Source organism: Diabrotica virgifera, chromosome 10 (genome assembly GCF_917563875.1).
Source record: "Diabrotica virgifera virgifera chromosome 10, PGI_DIABVI_V3a".
Lineage (NCBI taxonomy): Eukaryota > Metazoa > Arthropoda > Insecta > Coleoptera > Chrysomelidae > Diabrotica > Diabrotica virgifera.
This window is the reverse complement of record NC_065452.1, coordinates 58,251,079-58,278,318: the sequence shown is the minus strand read 5'-3', so window position 1 is coordinate 58,278,318 and position 27,240 is coordinate 58,251,079. Positions and strand designations below refer to the sequence as shown.

At 33.9% G+C, this 27,240-nt stretch overlaps 1 protein-coding gene across 1 annotated transcript in view; it reads left to right on the top strand.

Annotated features, from left to right (window-relative positions):
- The window catches only part of LOC126878700 (para-nitrobenzyl esterase-like), a 63,382-nt gene extending 37,206 nt beyond the window's left edge, over positions 1-26,176 (top strand). Inside the window, exons 7-11 of the mRNA XM_050641562.1 lie at positions 5,216-5,399; positions 6,382-6,560; positions 16,312-16,429; positions 17,479-17,593; positions 25,966-26,176. Coding sequence (XP_050497519.1) covers positions 5,216-5,399; positions 6,382-6,560; positions 16,312-16,429; positions 17,479-17,593; positions 25,966-26,146 — 777 coding nt within the window. The 3' untranslated portion in view covers positions 26,147-26,176. The remainder of the gene's footprint in view (positions 1-5,215; positions 5,400-6,381; positions 6,561-16,311; positions 16,430-17,478; positions 17,594-25,965) is intronic.
- The last annotated feature ends 1,064 nt before the right edge of the window (positions 26,177-27,240 follow it).

The window sequence follows — 27,240 nt, the reverse complement described above, 5'->3', positions numbered from 1 at the left end:
GACTGGACTGCACTCCGTATTCTAATTAAAAAGTAAGATTGTTTTGCCTTCGCATTGCAACTGAATAAAAATGGTATACATTTTTATTTTAAACTATATTAATTTTCATTTGAAAATGGGTTTTTTGGTTGATTTTTAAAATTTTGTTGGTGCATTTTTTTGAAGAAGATAGATTTTTGTTTTTTCAGTCTTTGTTACTGTTTTTTAAGAAAAAACAGTTTTGATCTCATACTAATCCGACTCCCTGAAGGGCACTAAGGATTATGAGAAAGAAGAAGACGAAGATCTCATACTAATAGCAATAGTACTTAAATAAATGTGGAGTTAGTTGATTAATTTATTGTTTTTTTTTGCCTTATATAAAAATATGACTATTTATAATATGCGGGATACCGCAAATACCGAAATCCCGCGGGATTGAAAATTCGTAGTCCCGCAAATACCGAGATTGAACTCAGGCTGCGGGATTGGAAGCCCTAGGACACGGTGACCCCTTTGGCGCCTAGACTATTATAGTTATCAATAATATGTTTTAACAATAATTTTTTACAAAAAACTAAAGTATAGATGAAAGTCAAATTTCGCCCAACCAGTTCAGGTTCATAAATGCTGTTGACAAGAGAGAGGCTTTCTTTTTAATACAAGTCTTATTCCAGAGATGCAGAATTGCGACGTATACGCATGTCTCGTTGATTACGAAAAAGCGTTTGATTGAGTACAACACGCCAAGATGATACAAATACTAAAATTAGCAGGAATTAACCACCAAGATCTGAAAATAATTAGAAACCTTTACTGGAATCAGACTGCAAACCTCAGAGTTGAAGGTGAACACACCGAATATGTAAAAATCATGCGTGGAGTGTGGCAAGGCTGCATTTTGTCCCCTCTAATTTTCAATATCTAATCTGAAAGAATCTTTATCGAAGCTTTGCACGAAACTGAAAAAGGTATTCTTTTAAACGGGTACCGGCTAAATAACATCAGGTACGCAGATGACACCATAGTATTTGCGAACAACCTAGAAGACCTACAAGTAGGCTATTAATTATCTTCAAAATAAGAGAGCTAAAAAGAACTACAACGTTAACGGGATTTTATTATCTCATATGGTCAATGGACCTCTAGATTAAAAAAAAAACCGCGTGCTACCATTTAAATGGGTGCGTTTTTGAGAAACGGGCGCATTAGTCCCTAGGCACAGGGTGAATTAGGGTGAGTTCTATGCACTTTTGGTACAAACACTTCTACAGGAAAATTGTTCCAGGCTAAATTTACTATCGAAATATCACATTTTAAAGCCAAAAATATTTTTTTTTACAAAAATATATTCAAAAGACAAGCAAGAAAAAAAAAACGAAAGAAAGCAATTTTGTCTTTTGCCTCATAACTTTTTTCCACATGGATATAGGTATAGGCATAGCTTCAGCGAAAAATAACTTCCATCCTTCTGCTTTAAAATTACTTTTAGTAGAAGTTTCTAGGATTTAATTTTTCAAAGTTCGCTCACAGCATTTTTGGACCAGTTTCCCTATTATTTCGCAAACATTGTTCTGTAACTTTTTTCTACACATCTCTAGGTATATGCAGTGGTATATTTAGTAGAAAGAGAAGTCAATTACCGTTAAAATGGTCTATTGTATTATGTTGTGCGACTATTTTTAAGCAAGTTATGCTTTTTCGATTATTTTTGAAATTTCTCGTTATATGACTTTTTTCTTGTAAATTTAGGTATATACATTGTGAAATAAAACAAAGCCTATTTTCTTTACTTTAAAATGGTGTATTGCAAAAAATTCTACGACTATTTTTAAACAAGATATCCGTAGGATATTCAAGGGTATCCGTAATATGAGAAAAATTTAATTTTTTTTTAATTTATCCAATTAGAAGAATATAATTGCATATTTTAGCATAATTTTTAATTATAAAAAACTTTTCTTAATAACACTTTTTGATATTGTGAAGTATAAAGGTACTTTACTCTTGAGCAAAATTCATATTTTTGAATATACCCGTACATTATTGATAAAATTTTATATCAGATGATTGCATCTTAGGTTTTAGACTATGCAGAGCATTTTATTGAGAATAATTTTTTTCATAAAATTAATAATAAAAAAGTTTTCCATATGGTTTCAACTTAGTGGGACCTATGGCATGTGTATATGTCACATTTTGAGAAAGCATATCTTGTTTAAAAATAGTCCTAGAATTTTTTACAATACACCATTTTAAAGTAAAGAAAATAAGCTTTCTTTTTTATTGCACAATGTATATACAATGTATATACAATAAAAAAAGTTATGAGAAATTAAAAAAAATCGAAAATATATCAAAAATCACTAAAAGTATAAACTTTTGAAAAACCATATCTTGCTTAAAAATAGCCATACAGCCTTCTGTAATAGACCGTTTTAAAGGTAATTGCCTTTTCTTCCTATTAAATGTGACATTGCGTATACCTAAAGCTGCCTAGAAAAAAAATTACAGAACAATGTTTGCGAAGTAACACGGAAAATGGGCCAAAATTGCTGTGAGTGGCGAATTTTGAAAAATCATATTTTGGAAACTATAAATTATAAAGACTTCTACCAAACATCGTTTTAAAGAGGAAGGATGGAAGTTTTTTTGTGAAGCAATGCCTGTAGGTACTTTTATCCCCATAAAAAAAGTTATGGGACAAAAAACAAAATTGCTATCTTTCGTGTTTTTTTCTAGCTTATCTTTTGAATATATTTTTGTAAAAAAAAACTATTTTTGACTTTAAGATGTGACATTTCGATAGTAAATTTAACCTGGAACAATTTTCCTTTATACGTGTTTGTACCAAAAGTGCATAGAACTCACCCTAATTTGACCTATGCCTAGGGACTAATTCACCCTTTTCTCAAAAACCAACCCCTTTAAATGGTAGCACTCCGCGGTTTTTTCAGATTTAGAGGTCCATTGACTACATGAAATAATAAAACCCTGTTAACGTTGTAGTTCCTTTCTAAAATACATAATCAATAGCGTAAAGTCCTCATGGACAAAATCACGTATTACAGTCAACAATATGAACTCAATATAAACGTAAAGAAGATAAAGGATATGATCATTATCAAGAAAAACATAACAGAAGGTCAACTCTATATCAGCCAAACCCCCGTAGAAAGAGTGACGCACTACAACTACCTCGGCACCATAATAAATGAAGAATGGACCAACAATCAAGAGATGAGAACGCGCATCGGAAAATCTAGATCCACTTTCAACCGTATGGGGGCATTGTTCAAGAGCCACAACCTTTCTCTTGGTATAAAAGTAAGAACGCTGCGATGCTACGTCTTCTCTGTCCATTTTATGGGGTGGAATCATGGACCTTGAGCGAAGATATGTGCCGAATTTGAAAAATTGGAAGCATTTGAGATGTGGCTATATCATAGAATTCTTAAAATTCCGTGGCCTGACTGGGTCACAAATGAAGAGGTCCTTACAAGAATGGGGAAGAACTGAGGAGTATTAACCACCATCAAATCTCGAAAGTTAATGTTGTCCACCTTGCATCTCCTTCGTATATCTGCACTTCTAGCTCTATCCCACATCGTCTTACCATCGATTTTTCGCAATGTTTTCATCTCTGCTGTTTCTAGCATTCTTTTTGTCCTTTCTGTATCAGGTCGTGTTTCTGCCGCGTATGTCATTATTGGTCTGATGACTGCTTTGTAAATTCTGCATTTCACTTCTTTTCCGATGTTTTTATTTCTCCATATTGTTTCATTCAGGCAACCTGCGGCTCTGTTTGCTTTATTCACCTGATCTTCCACTTCTGTTTCGAGCTTTCCGTAGCTGCATAGTGTGATGCCTAGATATTTAAACTCCATGACTTTTTCTATTATTTGACCCTCCATATCTAATTTACACCTTATTAGATCTGCTGTTATAACCATGCATTTAGTCTTTTTTGGGGAAATTAACATGTTAAATTTTCTAGCGGTTATATTAAATTCATGCAGCATACGTTGTAAATCATCTTCACTTTAAGAGATTAGTATTGCGTCGTCTGCATAGCAGATTATTTTAAGTTGTTTTTCTCCCATTTGGTATCCTTTTTTTGTTCTTACTTTTTTTTATTATTTCGTCCATGATCAGGTTGAACAACAGAGGACTCAGGGAATCTCCCTGTCTTATCCCATTGTCAGCTTCAATTGGGTCAGTTAGTTCATCATCTACTTTTACTTTTATTGTGTTGTTCTGGTAGATATTTTCGATCGTTTTAATTATTCCTAGAGACAATTATTCCTACAATAAATAGATAACGTCCTTTAATTTGACCCTGTCGAATGCCTTCTTAAGGTCCACGAAACATAAGTATGCCGGTTTGTTGTATTCTAACGATTTTTCTTGAATCTGCCTCATTATAAATATAGCGTCGGTGCATGATCTTCCCGACCTAAAACCTTGTTGTTCTTCTGCTAATGTCATAATTTTATTCAGTTTGTTTGTTATCACTTTGGTCGTTAATTTTAGTGTTGTGTTTAATAAATTAATTCCTCTGTAATTCTCCGGGTCCGATTTTTCTCCCTTTTTGAAGAGAGGTATTAGGATGCTTGATCTCCATTCTTGTGGTATTCTGTTTTGTTCTATTATTTTTTGGATTAGTTTTAATAATTGTTTGGTTAGGTCTTGTCCTCCATACTTTAGTAGAATGGAACGACCACATAAGCCGAATGACAACAAATAGAGTAGTAAGGACGGCGAGAGACGGTTCCCCAATAGGAAGACGATCAGTGGGAAGACCACAAAAAAGATGGAATGACAACTTACTGGAGGCACATTGAAAAACAGACAGAGTAATGTCTATATAAAAAGAAGAAGAAGAAGAAATCTCGAAAGTTGGAATACTTTGGACACATTATGCGAAAGGAATCCAAATATGCCCTCCTATAAGCTATCCTGCAAGGAAAAATATTTGGAAAGCGAGGTTCAGGAAGAAGAAGAACATCCTGGTTAAAGAACCTCAGAACCTTGTTCCACACATCTATGCAGTTTTTCCGCGTTGCTGTAGATAAAATAAATATTGCCATGATGATCGCGAACATTCGTCACGGATAGGCACATCAAGAAGAAGAAAGTGTAGATACGCCTTTTTTTGTTTAGTAGCGCAGTTCAGAGATTGAACACTTGAATATGATGTTTTGTTTTTTGTGCGTGTAAATTTCTTTTGTTATAGTTGAAATCTGGAAGAACTTTAGGGTTTATGGATGCCATTACATACAAACCTGTCATTGAAGGTACCTTTAACGATGATGCTTTTATTACTCAACCAATGCATGGTGCAGTACAAAATGGGGATTTTAATTTAGTTCCTATATTAATGGGAATCACTTCCGAAGAATCACTAATGTTTTTGTTTGGTAAGTACCCTTCTTCTTCTTGCAGTACCGTCTCCTGTCAGAGGTTGGCTACCATCACAGCAAACTTAACTTTGTTGGATGCACCTCTGAACAATTTTATTGAATTGCAACCGTTCCACTCCCTTAAATTTCGCAACCAGGAAATTCTCCTACGTGCCACATTTCTCTTTACCGAGATTTTCCTTGGATTATGAGCCTTAGTACGGAGTTTCCCTTCTCATTATGTGGCTTAGATATTCCAGTTTTCTCGTTTGTATGGTTTTTATGACTTCGCATTCCTTCCCCATCTTCAGCAAAACATCTTGATTTGTTACTCTTTCTGTCCATGGTATTTTCCACATTCCCCTGTAGCACCACATTAACAGTAAGTTTCCTATTAACAGTTAAAATATTTACAATATTTTGGTAATTTACTAGATTTATATTGGGTGTTTTCTTATTATTATTGTAGTGTTGTTTCCCTGATTTTTCTTTTCGTTGCTATCCTAGCTTGTGCCATATATCTGATCTCGTTCCATTCTACTTCTGTTTGTTTTGTTCGTTGTTTAATTTATTTATCCCATCTTTTTTGCTAGTCTCGTCATATATTCTGTGTATATGACCCAGCCATCCTACCTGCTCCTCACTTATGATTGTTTCTATTGATTTCATTTCTAAAGGACCCAGGCACTTTTCTTATTTAAAATTTTAAGTTAAATTGGCTAAACCTTCGCAGAGAGGTAGGTTTGGTCATGCTGGTCAAAAGTTCTCAGTGCTCCAAGACTCAGCAATCGATTGTTTCTGAGTTAAATGTCTTCAAAATTATAGAAGATAATAAATAGGCAGCTTTGTTATATTCCAATGCTGTCTTATCAGTAACCCAGTAAATATGTAATTCCACGCTCTAAATGATGCCATTACGTATTTGACTACTATTGTAAATTTGTTTAACTTGATTGTGATGTTCAATGGATAGCTAATATATGTATAATTTTCTTTGTAGAAATTAATGAAAATGATATTGAGGCAAGAGCTAAATTTCTTGACGAAGATCTAAGAAATCTTGTAGGCGATTATCTTAATATAGACGAACAATATAGACAAGCAGTTGGCATTACATTACAAATCCAATATAGTGATTTTGATTTTACTTTTACAGAAAATAGAAGTGCGCTAATAAAAGTAAGCATGCAATATTTGCTTTAATAATATTAATAGGATATAATAATAATAATAGGAACAGCATCATCTCTCTCTCTTTCTCTCCTACAGCGCTATATACTAGGTTGGGCCTGTCCTTCCCCAGCATCCGCCTCCAAGTATCTCGGTCCCTAGCTACTCTCCTCCAGTTGTCCACCCTCAATATCTCTTTAGCATCTGTTCTCACTTTGTTTATCCACCTCTTTCTTGGCCTTCCTATTTGCCGACGTCCTACCATAGTTCCGCTAAACGTTCTACTAGGTGTTCTTTCATTGTCTATTCTTATGAGTTGACCTGCCCAGCGCAATCTTTGTATTTTTGCATAAATTACTAAAGAGGGTTCTTTGTAATATTGGTATAACTCGTGGTTGAACCTTACTCTTTATATACCATTGTCGCAAACGGGTCCCAATATCCTTCTAATATCTTTTTGATATATAGGTATTGTTATGCTCTACTTTATCTCTTTATTTAGATTTATTAGCAAATTCTCAATTTAATTAATTATTCAATTACTTTAATCACTGCCTATGTAAAACAAAATTATTTTTTTATTTATTAAAATCAGAAATTTTTAAAGCTCTCAAAATTGAGTTTGGGGGCGTTCAAGTATTACGTAACGCAATTTTTGAAGATTTTTGACCCCGCCCAGTGGTGTCATGGCAAAATTAGCAGTGCAGGAACGCACTTTCTTTAACTTTTTTACAAGTAAAATATGTTGGTTTTCGTACATTAGGCAGTAGTAGGCCTAGTACAACGACTCACGGAGGACTATTTACAAAACCTAAATTCTTTATTTTTTTTTCTTTTCTTAACCAGTGCCGGAACGGCGTTCCCACGCGTTCCCGCACCATGACACCACTGACCCCGCCCTCCCCCCTATGTAACGCACCGTAATGGGGCGTTCACGTATTACGTAACGCAATTTTTGAAGATTTTTGATCGCCCCTCCCCCCAATCAATCCTAGTAAAATTTTTGTAGATTTTGAAAAGGCTATACATAATGCAATCATTCAAATGTGTCCGAACACTGAAATACATGGTTCTAGATTTCATCTACACCAAGCTTGGTATAGAAAAATTCAGTCTCTTGATTTAACATCAGAATATACAAAATGATTCTGAAGTAGGTAAGTGACTCAAACAGACTTTTGGCCTTACATATTATATATAAAACCAGAAGACGTATCAGATTGTTTTGTGTTTGATTTAATGTCATGCAAACCAGAAAATGAAATTTTAGATAATATGTTGATTATTTAGTTGAAACTTATGTAGACGAAAATACCATATTCTCCCCATATTTTGTGAGCAGCAGAGGCAAATTCTTCTGTTATTCGTACTACGAATGCTTGCGAATCTTTTCAGTCGCATTTTAGTTCATCGTTTTATAATACGCATCCATCCATATATATCTTAGATATAGATATCTTAGAATAAATTAAAGAATTTCAGATATAATCGTATGTTAAAATTTAAAGTTTGCATATTGTTAAACCTATCAAAGATAAAGAAGTTAAACTGAAGTTGAAAAATAACTGTAGAAAATTTATTAATATCAGTCTAATCAAATGAATTTTGTATGGATTTTGTAAAGTGTGTCTCTTAGTATAATAGTAAATATTAAATATTAATTTATACATTTTGCTTATTATCTATATTATAAACTATTATTATAATGTAAGGAATTTAATGTCTTTTATTCGGATTTTGGATGCTTTTATAATAATCATTCTTAACTTACATCTATATTTTTATTTTATTACCTGAGTGAGTTGGTGAGGAAAATACCTACCGGATTAATAGGAACCCTTAAATTTGGTGAGGAAAATACCTGTCGGATTATATGTTTTTACTGGTTGGTGAGGAATTTACCTCCGCTCATCAATGTCTTTGTAATTTTGTAACGTGATATGATCTTCTAGCGCTTCTTCGAAATGTCTTGCAATCAGTTCGACTAATTGTTCTGACGAATAATTGTATTGTCAATGTTTTGCATTATTGTATATTTGTAATGCGTATGTTTTTTCTGAGATCCCCATCCGATCATTATATTTCCCATTTTGTAATTCTTTGTTGATTTCCATTTGTTAGACTTTTCCCCAGAAATAGTTTAAACATTTTTGTTCAAACTGTTGCCAACTGTCAAATTCTTCCTCCTTGCTGTCAACCCATAGACCTGCCTCATACTTAAAATGGTTTCTGATCATTTCTTTGTCTGTTTCAAAATTTCCGATGTGTTGTACTTTCTTTTTCAGGCTATATATGAAGGGCACTGGGTGTAACCTTCTTACATCCCCGTCAAACATTATTTTCACGTCATCTGTGCTATGTATAAGCATAAGCATTTCTCTTCTTTCTCCGACATTCTGTTGAGTCTTGTTTTCGGTGACTTGTTTTTCTATTTCTTTGATTCTTTTTTCCACTTCTTCTCTGTCTTCTTGAATAGCGTTTTCCAGCTTGTTTTCCAAACTTTCTAGTTCCTTTTTCTGGCAATTTGTTAACTCCTTCATTTTATTTTGAATTTTCATTTCTTGTTCTTTCATGTAATCTTTAATTCTCCTTTCTTGTTCTTTTATCTCGTTTTTCATTGTTGTTAAACATCCTTTTATTTCCTTTTCATATTTTCCGATGCGTTCCTCCATTTTCTGGTTGTTTTCTTCTATTGCTTGTTTTGTTTCCTCCTGATTTTCTTGCATTTTTTATTGTGTTTCTTTCATGACTCGTTTTGCTTCTTCCTGATTTTCTTGCATTACTCGTTCTGTTTCACGTTGATTTTCATCCATTGTCCGTTTTGATTCTTCCTGATTTCTATCCATTGTCCTTTTTGCTTCATCCATTTTTTGCGATTGTATTTGCATCAGTTGTAATAATTTTTCTAAATCTGACAATTCCTTTTTTCCTGTTTCCATGATTGTTGTGTCTAAAATGTCTTCTTGATCTGAATGTTCTCTTTGTTCCAAATGTTCTTCTTTTTCTGAATGTTCTCCTTGTTTTTTGTTTTCTTTGCTTTTGTTTCTTGTCTCTGGCATTTCTATTCAAAGGAATACTATCCCCGCCAAATAGGAAACTTTAAAACACCCTATCTGTTGCAGACACGAAAAATTTTCCCTTACCCAATGTAATAATTGTCAAATATTTAAAAAAATCATCAAATGCAAATATCGAATAAATAAAATAAATTATTAGAAATTGTACCTAAAGGAAATCTATAAGTCGTACTTCAAATATATCAATTTTGACCACTCAATAAATAGATTTTCAATCTCTGTCTTCCCTTTCAAAGTTGCAACCAGAAATACTCTCTAATGCTCCATCAGTTGGGAGGCCATTTTGTTATGCGCTACTTTATCTCTTTATTTAGATTTATTAGCAAATTCTCAATTTAATTAATTATTCAATTACTTTAATCACTGCCTATGTAAAACAAAACTAAATTCGATTTAAGTATTCCAATAAATTTTATTCTCAGGGCTAATTTTGTATTTGATACAATAACTATGATTTGTGGCTTCTAGTATTTCTAGTTGCTTACTTCTTCCAGAATGTAACAGGGAAATTAAAAACATTAAATATCATATAATTGTAATATATTATTCATTTACCAAATAAACCGTGTATATTTGATTCAAAATATACTAAATTTAACTTTGTTGCAACAATTTCTTACTTAATAAATCAAACTTTAATTCTGATATTTCTTTGTTTTAACAAAAAAAATTATTTAAATAAATTATTACTTTCTCATACTAAATTTAATAAAATTTACTTTTATTCATTTGAATTGAATTCTTAAATTCGAAATGACTAACTGCGTTATAGTAATGTTCAATAAACAAATAAGCAAATATGGTTCTGATATAAACAAATTCTCTCCCTTCCGACAAATGATTTGACTAACCTTTTTGTTTCTTCACTTCCTCTTTTTCCGGATTGCGTGGTTCTTGATGCTCCCAACGTACTCTCTGGATGTTGCGAAAAGGTCCCTCTCGTCCAAACTGCTTCCAAAACAACACACAGGACTTGCTCGAATTCTGTTACTCAATTTTCTCCTTGCTCGATATCTTGTGCAAATAGATATCAATCAGCTACTCGTTCTAGACAAAACAAAGGCATCTCCCTCGGACCAGGAAAACTAACTTTTCAACCGGTCGACAATTCGGTTTCAACTTGATTCTGCTCGCAAAGGCCGATCACAACACCATACACTGATCTCTCACTTTTGGAAACTCGACTGCTCTCCTCAGAAATCCATTATACACTGACCCTCTCTTCTCTCGCAAATTCAGACTCCAACTTTCTTCTCCCTTCTACCGATATTTTCCACCCAATCAAAAACAAACCTCTCTCAAAACCTTTCATACCACATTTCTGACGAACCAAATATTTTACTATATAACTTTCCAATTTGTCAAATTTTAAGAAATATCGTAATTAGATTTTTCCTACACACTACTTTTACTTCTAAAAACTAAAACAATATGTTTACCATCATTAAATCTTCCCGGAAACATTTTAAAAACTTTATTGTTCTCGCCAAACGATATGTCCACTTCCTAATCACGAATTGTTTGTTAGTGTACCAATTCATTTCGTCGAATCATTATCACTAATCGTTTTCTCTTTCCCGAAACACTGTCTAATAGCTAAATTAGATTGGGATGAGAATCTATGATCTAATGGTCTTTGATATAAATTTAATTTTCTTTTTAAATGATGAACTATAATTTTTTTTTGAATTAAAAAAAACAATTCTACAACAATATGTATCGGTTTTAGAACGTCTTTCGACGTTGTCCGATGCCTAACTTCCACATCCTTCTATCATCCCATTGGCCATCTCTAAGATCCCTTGTACTCATTGCATTGGTTACCCCTTCTTTCCATGTATTTTTGGGTCTTCCTCTTTTTTTTGCGGTTTGGTGGTACCCACTGCATAATCTTTTTGGACAATTTTGTGTCTTCCATTCTTTGAACATATATATATATATATATATATATATATATATATATATAATCGGTTTATAACGTTCTACGACGTCTTCCGATTCCCAATCGCCATTGCTCTCGATCGTAGCACATGTCTTCGTTCAAGCCTCTTTCTCCGATTTCTCCGATTTGAACATGACCATACTAAATTCTTTGAACATGACCATACTAAATCAACTGTTTCCTCTCAATGTCTGTTGTTAAGTAACCATCTATTCCAATTCGTCGTCTTACTTCTTCATTTCGAACTCTTTCCCTACGGAATACACCTAACGATCTTCTAAACACATCCATTTCTACAGCTTCTAATTTTTTATGTTGTTCTCGGTTATGCTCCAAGTTTCTGCTCCGTAAAGTAAGCTGCTTTTAATAAGTGTTTCATAGATATTGTATTTTCGCTGTATTCCTATTTCGGAGCTCTAAAGTATTCCATTTAGGCAGCCAATTGTTCTTCTGGCTTGTGTTACCCTTTTCTTTATTTCCACATCGTCTTTTCCCGTTCTATCGAAGATTACTCCCAGGTACGTGTATTCACTACTTCTTCTTCTTCAAATGCAAATCCACTAATGGATGTTGGCGATCACATTTTCCATTAACTCTCTGTTTCTTGCAATGTGGATCAGTGATTGTATGTCGGTAATCCCTCTCCATTGCCTTATGTTTCGGAGCCAGGACATTTTCTTGCGTCCTATTCCTCTCTTGCCTTCAATTTTACCCTGGATTATAAGTTTAAGGAACTGGTATTTTTCTTTTCGCATGATGTGACCCAAATACGCCGTTTTTATTTTCTTGATGTTTTCGAAAAGCTGACGTTCTTGGTTGATTCTTTTAAGGACATCCACATTTGTGACTTTCGCCGTCCATGGTATCTTTAGGATACGGCGATAAAGCCACATTTCGAAGGCTTCTAATCTGTTTATATCCCTCGTTTTGAGTGTCCAGCCCTCTATGCCATATAGCAGCACCGACCACACGTAGCATTTAGTAAACCTTAGTCTCAGTGTAAGGTCGAACTCTGAGCAGCTCAGTACCTTCCTGAATTTTACGAAAGCTTGTCGAGCTTGCTCAATGCGACATTTTACTTCCCTGTCCGATGCCCAGTCTTCAAAAAGCCACGTTCCTAGGTATTTGAATTTGCTCACTCTCTCAATGGACTTAGTATTCAGTGTTATGGTGGAGTTTTCAAATGCATCCAAGTTTCTGGAGATGATCATGAATTTGGTCTTTTTCGTATTAATCTCTAATCCCATTCGCTTACTGTATTCTCCGATTATAGTGACAAGTTGTTGAAGATCTGCTATGTTGTCGCAAATTAAGACAGCATCATCAGCATATCGTATGTTGTTGATTAATACTCCATTCACTTTGATTCCCATCTCTGCATCTTCCAAAGACTCTTGAAATATGGCTTCCGAATAAATGTTAAATAAAAGAGGGGAAAGCACACATCCCTGCCGAACACCCCTTCTTATATGTATGGATTTGGATATAGAATTGTCTATTTTTAATTGTGCTGCCTGATACCAGTACAAGTTTTCAATGCATCTTATGTCTTTTTGGTCTATATCAAGCTTCTTGAGGATCTGCATTAACTTGTGATGTTGGACACGATCAAACGCTTTCTCGTAGTCTCGAAAGCACAGGAATACGTCCTTCCTCTGATCGTAACAATTTTGGACCAACACCTGTGTTGCTACTATTGCTTCTCTTGTTCCCAAACCTTGCCTAAACCCAAACTGAGAATCACTGATGTCCCATTCACATTTTTTGTATAATCTTTGATGTAGTATTTTTAAGAATATTTTTAAAGTGTGACTCATCAGGCTAATGAGTCTGTGATCCTCACATCTTTTTGCATTGACTTTTTTGGGTAGGGGAATAAATGTAGAGAGCAACCACTGCTGAGGATAGCAACCAGTTTCATAAATAAAATTAAATATTTTATGTAGTGCTGAAATTCCCCTTTCATCTAGTAGTTTGAGTATTTATGAAGGGATCTCATCAGGTCCAGGTGCCTTATTGTTTTTTGAATATAATATTGCCTTTTCTATTTCCTCTTTAGTAATTGAAGGGCCAGTCAGCTGGTCGTCTGTATAAACTTCACTCATGGGTCTTTCGTCATGAAAGAGCTCCTGAATATAGTTTTCCCATATATGAATTTTCTCTTTTTCACCTAGCACTACCTGGTTATCCTGATTAACTATAATAGTTGGTCTTCGTTTTCTGTATATTCCAGCAGTCTCCTTAAGCTTTTTATGTAAATTCCGATCGTCGTGCTGTCGTTGTAAATGTTCTAGATCGATACATTGTTGCTTAAGCCATTCATTTTTTGCTATTCTTATCTTTGCTTTTATTTGCCTGTTAATGTTTTTATACATATTGCTGCCATCTGGGTCATTCTTGTGTCGTCGTCGTTCATCCATTAGTAATAGTATTTCTTCTGTCATCCATTTTTGCTTCTTGTTCTTTGGTTTGTACCCCAAGTTGCTTTTCATGATGTCTGTTACAGCACTTGTAATCATATTCCATGTTGGTGTTAGATCTTCGGTAATGTTTGTCGTCAATATTTGAATTTGTGTGTTTATTTCATTACTTATTTCTGCTTGTATCATTGGATCTTTCAGTTTATCCAATGCGATCTGTTGTTGAGTTTCAGGCTTGTTTTTGCATGAAAGAGCGATCTTTATGACGGCCACTAATAGTACATGGTCAGAAGGCACATCTGCTCCAGGATATGTGCAAGCTCTTTTGACAGTTGTGCTGAATCTACCGTTGATGAGAATGAAGTCTTTTCTTATTATGTTCTGAGCTCTATCGGCTGGAGATTTCCAAGTATAAAGGCGACGGGGGTGAAATTGGAACCATGTGTTGGTAACTCTCATGTTTTCTTCTTGACAAAATTCACTACAGGATGTGATTTCTTCATTATCCTCTAGTTCGATATTGGATAACTCAGCTCCTATGGGTAGGTATTTAGTTTTTTCCACATTAATTTCCAAGCCCCACTGTTCATATTCCTCCTTTAGTTTTCTTACCATATACTGTAGATCGTCTTTATCATTAGCTATGATGACTTGGTCATCAGCAAATTGTAAGGTATATAAACAAACCTCTCTGAGGTCTATACCCATACCGTGGCATTTACGTTTCCACTGGTTTAGTGCTTTTGCAACATATATCTTGAACAAAGTTGGTGAAATACAGCAGCCCTGGCGCAGACCCTTGTTAACGATGAACTTTTTAGATAGTGTGTTGCCAATTTTTACTTGTGATGTAGAATTTTCATATATATTTTTTAAGACTTTGATTAGAGTGTAGCTGATGTTAGTTTCTTGTAGTGATTTCTACAATTTAGTCACAGGAACGATGTCGTATGCTTTACGGAGGTCAACAAACATGAGATGGGTCTCTTGATTGGTTCCTGATTTTTTTTCAATTAATTGTTTTAGGCAGAAGACATTATCTGTGCAAGTCCTTCCAGCGCGGATACCTCGTTTCTTCTTCTTGTTCTTGTTCGCTATACTCCATCTCAATGAGATTTCTAAGAATGCGCCCGTACACCCGGCTTAGTGTACTAGTTACCGATATTCCTCTGTAATATGAGCAATCCAACTTATTTCCTTTTTTATGAATAGAAGAAATATAAGCTCCTTTCCATAAACTGGGTGGTGTGACACCGTTTATATATTTGTTCATAGACCAAGTAAGTGCTTGAAAGAGTTTATCTCTGCCACATTTTATTAATTCAGCAGGAATATTTTCTGGCCCTGGAGGTCTACGATTTTTTAGTTCATATACAGCTTTCTTCACCATATCAACTCCCACTACCATCTCTTTGCCTTCAGCGAATACTTCTGTTGGTGATTGTGTGGTATATTCGGCTCTACTTTGTGTTAACAATCTCTCGTAGTATTCTTTCCATTTTTCTGTTGGTACTAACTGAATAGAAGTAGTATTTCTTCCTGTGTTCTTTATTTTGTTTCAAAATTTCCATGTTTCTGAACACTTCCTTCCGTCTATGATCTCTTTCTTCTTAATATCTTTTTTTCAAAAGCATTAATAAGGGTCATTGCCTTTTCTGTCATGATCCATGTTTCTACTTCGTATGATATTATTAGTCGTATAATGGTTTTATATACATATTTTAAACTTTACTTCCTTATGGACGTCTTTGGGCTCAAACACATGCGACAGAGAAAAGTAGGCTTCGTTAGCAAGCATTATCCGTTTGGTTCTCCATATATAGCTAGAACAAAGACATTCGACTTATTCGACATTCTTCTGCGTTTTTATCCTTTTTTTCTTACCTTATGTGCTAGTAACTTGTGTCTAGCACTTGGTCAATCCGATTCGACCACTGGTCTTCCTCAGAAAACCTCTCTATTCGATCCATGCAACCATTGCGGTCTATAACCATGTAACCAGAGGATATTTCTTTTGCGTTCTCATCCATATCATCCTTACATCGCTTTCTCGATGTTCCAATAGGTCTCTTCCCCTGCAGTCTTACATTCAATAGTTTTTTTTTGTATCAATAGTATCCTTGCCATATAGATAGGACCTAGTTTTCATGTTAGTACTTATCTTTCAAAGATTTATTGTTTTGAAAAAAGTCTCGTCATGCCTTTAATATTACAACACGTTTCTACGAAAGAAGAGTCTTAGAAGAACCATTTTTGAGTGCTAGAATAAACGGAAAGTCCAAACAAAGGATGTATTAGCTATGTAGTTTATTTATTTTTAGTATACCAGTGACGAAGTTTTTACGCGATCAATGATACGTCAAGCTGAATGTGCTTCAAGTTATGTACCTGTTTACCTGTATGAACTATCATGGTTACCTGAAGGCACTACTGATCTAGGTAAGTTTAAAACATTAAAAGAAAGTAACTTCCCTGAGTTTTTTGTTTAGTTAGTTCTGTACGAGTATTCTGATGCATTTGAACTTCAAATTTATGTAGGATTAAACATATTGAAAATAAAACTGGTTTAGAATTTGTCCAATTTTTGCCACTTGGTCATGGCGAAAATCTAGACTGTGCAGTAAATTACATTAATTATCACTATATTAATATTGATGATTTGAATAAAGTAAGTTGGACTATATCGACAATATACCCTCAAACCACTGGTTAACACCAGAAAAAACATTCCAAGAAAAGAGTGTTTCTTGCGTGAAATATGTCAACAAAGACCCTAATGGATGTCATGCCTAAAAAACAATTCCACATTTTACCAGGGTCTGTCAAGCATTTGTACTGACTAAAAGGAATGCTATGACTGATTAAAAAAGATACTCTATCATCTTCAATTATCAAAATATCTCTATAATACTATATCTACTTACCTCGACACCGTAAGGTACAAGAGGACGGCTTAAGTAAGTAAGTACTATATCTACTTGAAAGTGTTGTATCTACTTGAAACTGTATAAGGTGTGGTGGAACCTTACGGTACTCACAAATTAAGCCTTGGAGAGAGTAGAAAAGATCTCATACTAGTGAAAATTAAAGTAGTCGAACAAAAAATCGCCATCTTAAGATGCAAATAAAAAGACACTAGGGAATTGGTAGTACCCATATGAACATCAAACATTTGGGTGTTAGTGAACACCTTTATAAGACCTTGCAAGTACCGATACTGCTCGGAGGGATATCTACGCCTCCCTATTCAGTTTTTAGATCGCTCCGAGTAGTACCTATCTTTCGTAGTATCGTAGTCCTACCTTTCTTTCAAAAATCGATAAAAAGGATTGGTCTATTTTGGTTCGAGTCCATGCCTCTGATACATATGTGAGAATGGGGTCTATCAGTGTTCTATCCAGTTATATACGAGTTTGTCTAAACAGAAGTTTGTTAGCTAAGTACTTTGTTAGACCATGATAACATCTGCATGATTGGCCTTTTTTTAGGAGTACCACATTCAGGGGATTTATGGTATTTGTGGGATACACAAGCATTTGGCGCAAATAATGAAACCTTACGGAAACCTATACTAAAGTGGTGGACTAACTTTATTAAATATCAGTAAGTACTATTTCCTCTACGTATTTTTTGCCATATTTGTAATTGCTGCTTAAATTTGACTTTACTCATTTTCGGCGACATTTTGTTCATCAATTTAAAAAACTTTAAAATTTAATTTTAAACGGAAATGGAAATCAAATCGTCAAATAAAGAATTAAATTATAACTTGTGGTTTATGTCCAACCATAGATATTTGATAAAGAGTCTCAAGGAAGCAAGTGCAATAAATCTGTACAAAATATTTGAAAGTGGAAAAGGAAGATATTACATTATCGATGAAAAATTATTACGATACGATTTCAGTAGGCGAAGCCACTTTTGCGACATCGACACTTAGTTTTCTTTTTCTTTGCCGTTTTCTACAACTCACGTGTAAATTTAAAAGAAATCTCAACGTTTATTTTTGCGGAGTTTCTATATCTAAATTAAAAAAAACTCCAGAGAAAATGTTATAAATATTTTATAACGGTTTCCAATTTACAAGAATCCGTTAAGGTACGTATATTTAGGGTACGTAGAATTATAGAATATGATTTAGGATACGTATACATACAAGTAAAGGAGAAGTAACAGACTGTAACAACTATAGAGCAATATCTCTACTGAGTACAACATACAAAATTCTAACAGTCCTCATAAGACAAAAACTCACTCAATTCACAGAGAAAAAAATTGAGGACTACGAGCAAGGATTCAGAGAAGGCAGATACACTACAGATGCGATCCACATAATTACACAAACAATTGAGAAATGTCACGAACACAACATAGAAATCCACCTCCTGTTTGTAGACTTCATGCAAGTCTTTGACTGTGTTGAAAGAAATAAATTATTTATTAAACTAAAAAATCAAGATATACCGGCAAACCTAATCAGATTAATAACAATTACTGTGGATGGATTTCGAGCTAAAGTAACAACAGAAGAAGCTAGCACAAAATCAATTGCAATAAGAACTGGAGTTCGACAAGGCGATACCCTGCCCGAACTACAGCTCACTCTTCAATACAAATAGTCAGTGGCGTATTAAGACTATTGGGGGCCCCTGGCGGGAAAAATTTCGGGGCCCTTCGACAAAAGCGAATAGCCTTAACGATAACGATTTTATGGATCTTTTAACTTGCCAGTAACCAATTTGTCTGCAACTAGCAGTCGTTAGTAGGTGGTTTAAATAATACACGCATGCGATTTTGAACGAAACAAAATTATGTTTATTCTGAAAAAAAAAACATTCACAGTAGGTAGTATGTACATATGACTTAATAATTACTATTGTTATATAATATATAAGTACATACACTTTCCCTGAATATACATACGCATTTCAAATGAATTTACGCCTTACTTTTTCTTTTGAAAATTCATCAATTATTTTGTCGGTCTCAATTTTATCCAATATATCTTGTTCTATATACAATATAGCCATATTATTTAAACGTTCCTCCCCCATCGAACTTCTTAAATAGTTTTTTACTCTTTTTAGTACAGAAAAAGATCTCTCGCCTGATGCGTTCGAAATTGGTATCGTTAAAAATATTTTTAAAATTGTCTCAACATTAGGAAAAGTCGATGACATTTCTTTGGCAGCTCGGTACATATCTTTTGCGGTGGCCTTAGGCCGCTATTATATTAGGCAACTGGTGACGCCACCAAGTTGCTCCACCAGTGACTCATGACGTCACGGGGCATTTAAGTAAATGAGACCTATTAGACTACGGCAACTGGTTGCGCCACCAGAAATTGTTGTCGATCTGGTGGCCGAACCAGTCCACCGGCCGGGTAACCGGGTCTGGTGGCGCCACCAAGCCGGGGCATTATGTTATATGGACCCTATTAGACTGAGCAACTGGTGTCGGCCACCACTAGTTCATTTGTATTGTAATCGAGTGCTTCGTATTTCTTTTCTATTAACTTCTATATTTTCTATTAACAAGCGTATATTTTTCTAAAACCTTTTTTATTGATTTATAAATATGCTATATTAAAAGTTCTCGCAGATTTAGCCGGTAATTGTTTATTCATTGTTTAAACAATAAAAGCTCCTTTTATATTTTAGAAATATCGGTGAATTCATCACTTTACCTTGATCAAAATTGTTTCTATTTTGTTTTTGATTATGCTGAATCCGAATGTGACGTTAATTGGAAAATTTTAAAAAAATTGAGCTTTTATATATAGGTACAGTATGTCTGCGTAACTTGGAACCATATGGAAAACTTTTTTCTTATCAATTTTACGAAAAAAAATATTCTTTATAAAATGCTCTGCATAGTCTATGTTATACGAGGTATGTCAAAAAAATTGTATGTAAAATCCCTTTAGATTTCACAACATCGAAAATTGTTATTATGAAAAGTTGTTAAGAATTAAAAAAACTATGTTTTGGGAGGCATTAATTTTATTACATCATTCTAATTGAAAAAAAAATGCAATTTTTGAAGATATTCTTCTTTAGCGGCGAATCTATTGAATTGAGGGTAAAATTTGATTGATCCGCGCGCATGCGCACTCCGACAGTATGGTATTAGTTGTTATACGGGCTCTGATTGGGTGTTGAAATTTTGAAATGATCTGTCAATAATTGTTCAATATGGAGGTTATCGGTAAACAAAAATATTGTATAATATTAGTTTTTATTGATGTGTGGACAGAAATAAAATCAAATTTATAATTATAGTGACTTTTTAAATAGTTTTGAAAAGCCGCAGGTACGTAATTCTAAATGTTTCAGTTGGAAATACCTAATAGTTTCAATACCTATCTCTTTGGAAAATGTAAACAAAATAATGTAGTTACCTATTAGTAGGCAATGCTTTAATTTACATAATCTAATTACGAACAAACTTTCTACAAATCTTCATCTCATATATCGTTTTCTTACTCTATATTTTGTTGTATTTTATTTCGACAAAAATCAAACTAATAATTTTATTAAATTCATATAAATTTATGGTGTAAACGTTTAGTTTGTGTATATTCCCACATGACGTATACGAGAGTTTGGTGCAGTTTGAAATGGCGTCAACTTTCGTACGGCGCGGTAGACGTGAAGTGGGTTCAAGCCCCAAGCAAGTTATTATTTTTTTATTTTTTTATAGATTTTATGACTGTAAGTATATTATTATATAATTTTTGAAGATATTCTTCTTTTTTGAAAGTGGTAGATAAGAAAGTTAGTTTGATTTTTAAATAAAATAAGTACAAATAACATTTTAAATATATTAACTTTGTTTAAATTACCTATTATATAATAGAAGAATATCTTCTTACGTGCGTACAAAGTACACACACATTCTTTTTTTTAATTACGGATACCCAACATCATTTTATTACAAATATCTATAAGTATTTTATTATTAATTTTACGAAAAAAGTTATTTTTTACAAAAAGCTTTATATGGTCTAAAATCTAAGATGCAATCATAATATATAAACTTTTATCAATTCTATACGAGGTATGTTAAAAAATATGAATTTCGTCCAAGAGTAAAGTACCTTTACAGTTCACAATATTTCAATTAGAAGAATGTAATTGCATATTCAAACATAGCTTTTAATTCCGAACAACTTTTTATAAAATATTTTTCGATATTGTTTAATATAAGGATACTTTACTCTTGAGTGAAATTCATATTTTTTGACATACCTCGTATAAAATTCACAAAATTTGAATCTGATGGTTGCATCTTATATTTTATACTATTAAGAGCATTTTATGAAGAATAACTTTTTTTCGTAAAATTGATAACAAACAAGTTTCCAATTGCATTTGGTTATTTTTCCAATTCCAATTCATTTTATTATTTTTGCTGGTGGCTATTCTCGGCCACCAGTTGCCCGTGCTCACAATTTGGTGGGCCCACTAGTTGCGCCACCAGTTGCCTAGACTAATAGAGCCCTAAACTCGTTATTTTCCTGCAGGAAGAGTAGAAATTGGTTTAATTCGTCTTCGAAGTTGGACACATCAATATCGTTCTTGTAAATTTCTTTCAGAGAATTTACTGCGGATGTTTTTGATTCGTCTGACAATGCTTTATCAAAAAATACCATAAAATGCTTTAGGTTTGCATCGTATGTCTGATTTCTCCGAGCTAACTCTGCCTTGGTGTTGTCACATATAACGTAAAATGAATTTACATGGAAATTTTCCTTCTTTCCAAATTCGTGTTCACCTCCTTTCACTTCGTCATGAAAAGTTTTTCTCTTAAGAGGTCGTCGACTTTGTCCGTCTTCTTCAAATGTCAGGCCTGACAAATCAGTTGCATCTTCTTGTACTTTTTCAAATTCATCTCTGAAATTGTCAATAAAATTGTACAGAGACTTCAGGAGAGATGAACCTTTTGACAATTCACACTCAACTGATTGAAGTGATTTACTCGTAGCGTTTAGTCGCTGTAGAATCGTGTTCCAAATCACTGTCATCAGCGCGGTTTCAAATTTGCCCATTTTTTTCAAAATTGAATTTGCCTCGATAATCGTGACTTTTTTCTCTTCGCTCGAATTGCAAATCTCAGTTAATGCCGCTTTTATATACGTGTACCCAAGTCTTATAGCTCGTACAGCATCCGCTCTTGCTGACCATCGTGTATCTACGAGTCTCTTCACCGAAACGGCATTTTCACACTTATTTAACTGTTTGCACAAAATTTGCCAACGATGAGTTGATGAAGAAAAAAAAGTAAATAAATTCTGCACAAAACATAAAATATTCAATCGCAGCGTTGCAACTTTCTGCTGCAAAATTTCCAATCAAATTTAACGAGTGGCTGGCACAAGGGATATATGCCGCACTCGGACTGTGTTGTTTAACCCGCGCCTGAAGTCCCGAGTATTTTCCTGACATATTGGCAGCATTGTCAAACGATTGCCCCCGACAGTTTTTAATATCTATTCCCAATTTGTCCAAGATATCCAATATTTGTTGTTCCAAATATGAACTTGTATGCCCTTCTATTGGTATAAATCCGACAAATCTCTCTTTGATGTCACCATTGGACGTAACATATCTTATGAAAAATGTCAATTGATCTATATGCGAAACATCAGGCGTAGAGTCAACGATGATCCCATAATAATTTGCAGCCTTAATTTCATCAATTATGTGTGCTGTGACTTTTCTACCAATAATGGTGATAAATTCATCACAAACATTGTGAGACAGATAATTCACGTTTCCTCGTCCTTTATTGCCGTATTTTTGTAGGTGCAATTTCAAGAAGTCGTCATACTCACTTAGGTATTCTAAGCATGTTAAATAATTCCCTTTTCTTGTGGAATCCTTGCCTTCGTTATGCCCTCTGAACGCAATCCCCAAACTACTTAACAGTTTTATTGTGGATATAACCCGCTACAAGACTTTCTTCCAGTAGTTTACCTCATTTTCTTTTCTCAATAATAACTGAGTATCAACTCTGTTAAAATTTGAAGTTCTTTTATATAAAGTGCAGATAGCTGCCATGTGCTCCTTTGAAAGTTCGTGGTCCGATAACGTAACGATAATCGTTTTCCAGTTCTGGAAACCAGTAATCAATTTCGATTTTGATGCAGAAAACAGTTTGCAAGGGTAGCAATAAACACTTTTGCTTGTTTCTGAAAACTTTAACCAGTCTCGGTCTTCCTTAATTCCATTTGACTTCGTTCGATAAAAATGTTTGTGAGAAAGTCCTCTATAATAAACTTCATCTCTATCTTTGTACGCTGATTTTAATTCTTCAATATTCCCTACATTCGTTGGCTTGTTTCTAAGAATATAGTCAATCATTTTATCCGTTAATATCGCGGGCCATAAAGCTATATCCTTCAGTTTTGTAACATCAAAATCGGTGTCTTCGTCATCTTGGACGTAACTGAAATTTTCAACTTTCGGATTTTCGCCGCGTTCCTGTTCTACTTCTTCATCAAGTTTTTCCTTCGATGTTCCAGCGATACATGTTTCGGAAGAAATTTCCACGGTAGGGTTTTCGGAGTTACCAGAAGTTGTACAAGGTTGCTCATTTTCCGTACTAACTTTTAAAAATTTGTGCAATGAATTTTTCTGCTGTTCGGCAATTTCTAGATTTCGTTTTAACCTTTTCTTTTTTTCTGCCCCACTTTGATATCGTTTCATGTTTCCTTTCTGAAAAAAATAGTTTTTGTATTTTTTAGTCTACATAATAATAAATATTTAGAGGTTCAACTCCAAAACTTTTCAATCTATATCTATATGAAAAATAACTAGTGGTGTGTTGTCACACATGGTACTTTCCCTCAATATGCGTGGATATGTAGAAATACATCAGTTGAGATTATTTTATTTAAGTAACTTCATTATAATTTTTTTAAACTTTCAAACCCCTTAAACACCCCCTTAACGTGAGCCAATGAATTTAGTATTTTACATAATGAAGGACATTTACCTAGTAAATGTTTTTACCAATTTTGTTTTCAATCGGATATTTCTTTCTTTTTTTATAATTTTTTTAAACTTTCAAACCCCTTAAACACCCCCTTAACGTGAGCCAATGAATTTAGTATTTTACATAATGAAGGGCATTTACCTAGTAAATGTTTTTACCAATTTTGTTTTCAATCGGAAATTTCTTTCTTTTTTTATGATTTTTTTAATATTTAAACCCCTTTAAAAACCCCCTTCCTACGTTCCGATTTTTTCCAAAAACTAATCAGATCCAGATTTTTACGTAGTTGATTTTTGGTGAAAATTTCGTAAAAATCCGTTCAGCTGTTTTTTCTAAATCGTTGACGAAAAATTTTACCACAGACAGACAGACACACACACACAGACATTTTTTGGAAAACATGTTTTTTGGACTCAGGGACCTTCAAAACGTGAAAATCAATCAAAATCTCGAAGTCGAAATTTTACACCATCACAATACTTTCCCTCAATTATATAACATATCTTAGGATATGTATAATTGAGGGAAAGTAAAAATTTACGAAAACAGAATTTACGTAAAGGGGAAATGTATTTTATAAGGAATGAAACTTTCGTAATTTATACGGGAAAAGATGCTTGCTGCTTTCATGCGTCACACCATAGTATACTCTTTATTTACTTACCACTGATACTAATAGTGCGATGAAACCTATACGCTATAGTCTAAGACAAAACTCACAACTCACCACAACACACAAACAAGTGCAGAGTGCAGGTATGCGTGTGAAGTGCACAACAGGACTGCTAACACTGCACTTGCAGTGTTACCAGGCCGACGGAGAAATTATGGTACGGTGTACGGTGTTGCCAGAATTATCGATTTTTCTTCTTTTTTTAATAAAATGCATAAAAATATCAAAAATCCATCATCATCATCTGTAGATTTTTTTCTGTTCTGGCAGTTTTTCATTTTTAAATGTAGCTTTCTATCGCGATTTCGGGGCCCCCTGGAGGCGTGGGGCCCCTGGCGGCCGCCAGGTACGCCACCCGTTAAACCCGCCACTGCAAATAGTAGCATATGCAGATGACAAAGTTCTTATGCGAAGAGACAAGGAAATATTAAAAGAAGCAGTAACAACTTTTTCACAACGTGAAAAAGTATCAGTTTATTGAAAGTGTTACACCTCTTTGTTGTTTATTGTTTGCTGTTTATTGAAAATAACACATCATGTTACATTGACTAGAAATATCAAGAGGAATACCCAGAGAGAGATGGGAGGGCCAGGTCATGAGCGACATCAAAATCCTGAAAATGAGAAACTGGAGGGAACTATGCTCATATCGAAATGAGTGGAAGAAAATTGTAACGAAGGCCAAATCATACAACAAACTTTGACAATACATAAGTGTAATGCGGAGTGATTCACCGCAATAAGCGAATCAGAGAGCTCCAAGTAAGAGCGGCAAACATTCCATCCGGAATGAAAAGTCTTGATGATGATGATATACAGTGATACATATGATATAAGTGCACTTAAAACCAGTTGTTGGAGTTTTTGAAGTTCCAAATAAAATACAGGGTTGACTACTCAAAAGAGCCCATCGCGATATGTGAGAATGTTGGGATATTTGTGAAAATATGCGATTTGCCATAGTCAAAACATTGGATTTTGTAAAAATACTAAAGCAGATCGATCTTTATTCCAAAGACGATATCTTTTGACGATATAGATATCTGTCGTTTGTCAAACCTCTTCCTTCAAGTAGCCAAACCTTTAATTTGAAATAGAGAATATACCATGTGAGGCATATCATTAGACAGTTATTTAAATGGACAATTAAGGTATCCATGGTTTCTTCCATATTAACTTAATTGTGAAAAAGTGTCAGTTTATTGAAAGTGTTACGCCTCTTTGTGGTTTATTGTTTTGTGTTTATTGAAAATAACACTTATCATGTTACATTGACTATAATGAGTTATTTTGTTTTTTTTAGAAATCCCACCCCTGTATTGGACGAAGAACTTCAAAATGTGATTTGGCCAGAAGTAGCACCAAATGCTGTTAAATATTTAGATATCAATTCTCAATTTACAGTCAAGGAAAATCCCCGAAATTATTATAATTTTAAATCTCTATTAGACTCTTTCCTAAATCCTCCCTATGTTTCGTATTAAACACTAGAATACATTTCATTTTAAACAAAATTACGTAAAAGTTATTTTTGTAATTATCAGTTTTCCTTTTAAAAGTTTTTATACTCTTAATTATATTGCATCGATATATTAAGATAAATGTAAATATAAATATCTAGGATTAAAAAAGATTTATTTCCTTTAACTCATACTCCAAGAAAGGCACTCCATAAATACTCTCAATTTTTGTTAGTTAGTGATCATCATAGTCGATCAGTTAGAGTGATTCCCAAAGTGGTCTATATCGACCCCCAGGGGTCGATAAGAACCTCCAAGGGGTCTATGTGGGCGAAAATAAGTATCCATTTGGTGACACGGATGTTACATTACAAGAGAAATTTATTTGAATAAGCACCAACGAAGAACTTAAAGTAGAGTTTAGAAACGGATATAAACAGTTCTGGCTTCAAAAAGACATTCCTATCACTTATCCCATATTACGAAATACCGCAAGGAAGTTTTTAATCACTTTTCCATCTTCATACCTAGTTGATAGGGGTTTTAGCGCAGTTATATAGGGTGAGGCAGATAACTGGCCTATTAGAAATATTTAGAGAACTAAAGGCTACAGAATCATGAAAATTGGAATGAAGGGGTTTTGAAGGGTGATCTATTTAATGAAAATATTTTCATCAATTTGCCACTTCCGGTTATACCGGAAGTTGCTTAAAACTTCGTTTTTTAAATGGGACACCCTGTATATTTTTACATTTTTAGATTCTACTCAATGTCGTCTTTCTTAAAATATGCGGTTTTGTAATGTTATACAGGGTAGTTTAAAAGTTAATTACGTTTTTTTATTAATTTCGTAGCAACTTTCACACCCTGTAGAATTGTAGCAGTTGGATATCAAAACTCTATTTATGTTAAAATGATTTTTAATATAGTCTAATATTATTAAAAATTATTAGTATAGCTAAATGTTAAATTTTAGTATACAGGGTTGGTCGAAACTCGGAATGAGGATTTTCTGAGTTTTCTTAAATGGAACACCCTGTATTTTAGTATTGCAATGAAAAGACATTTTATGGTACTTTTTTATTTCTTAAGCATTCCCTATACCTAAATGCTTTAAT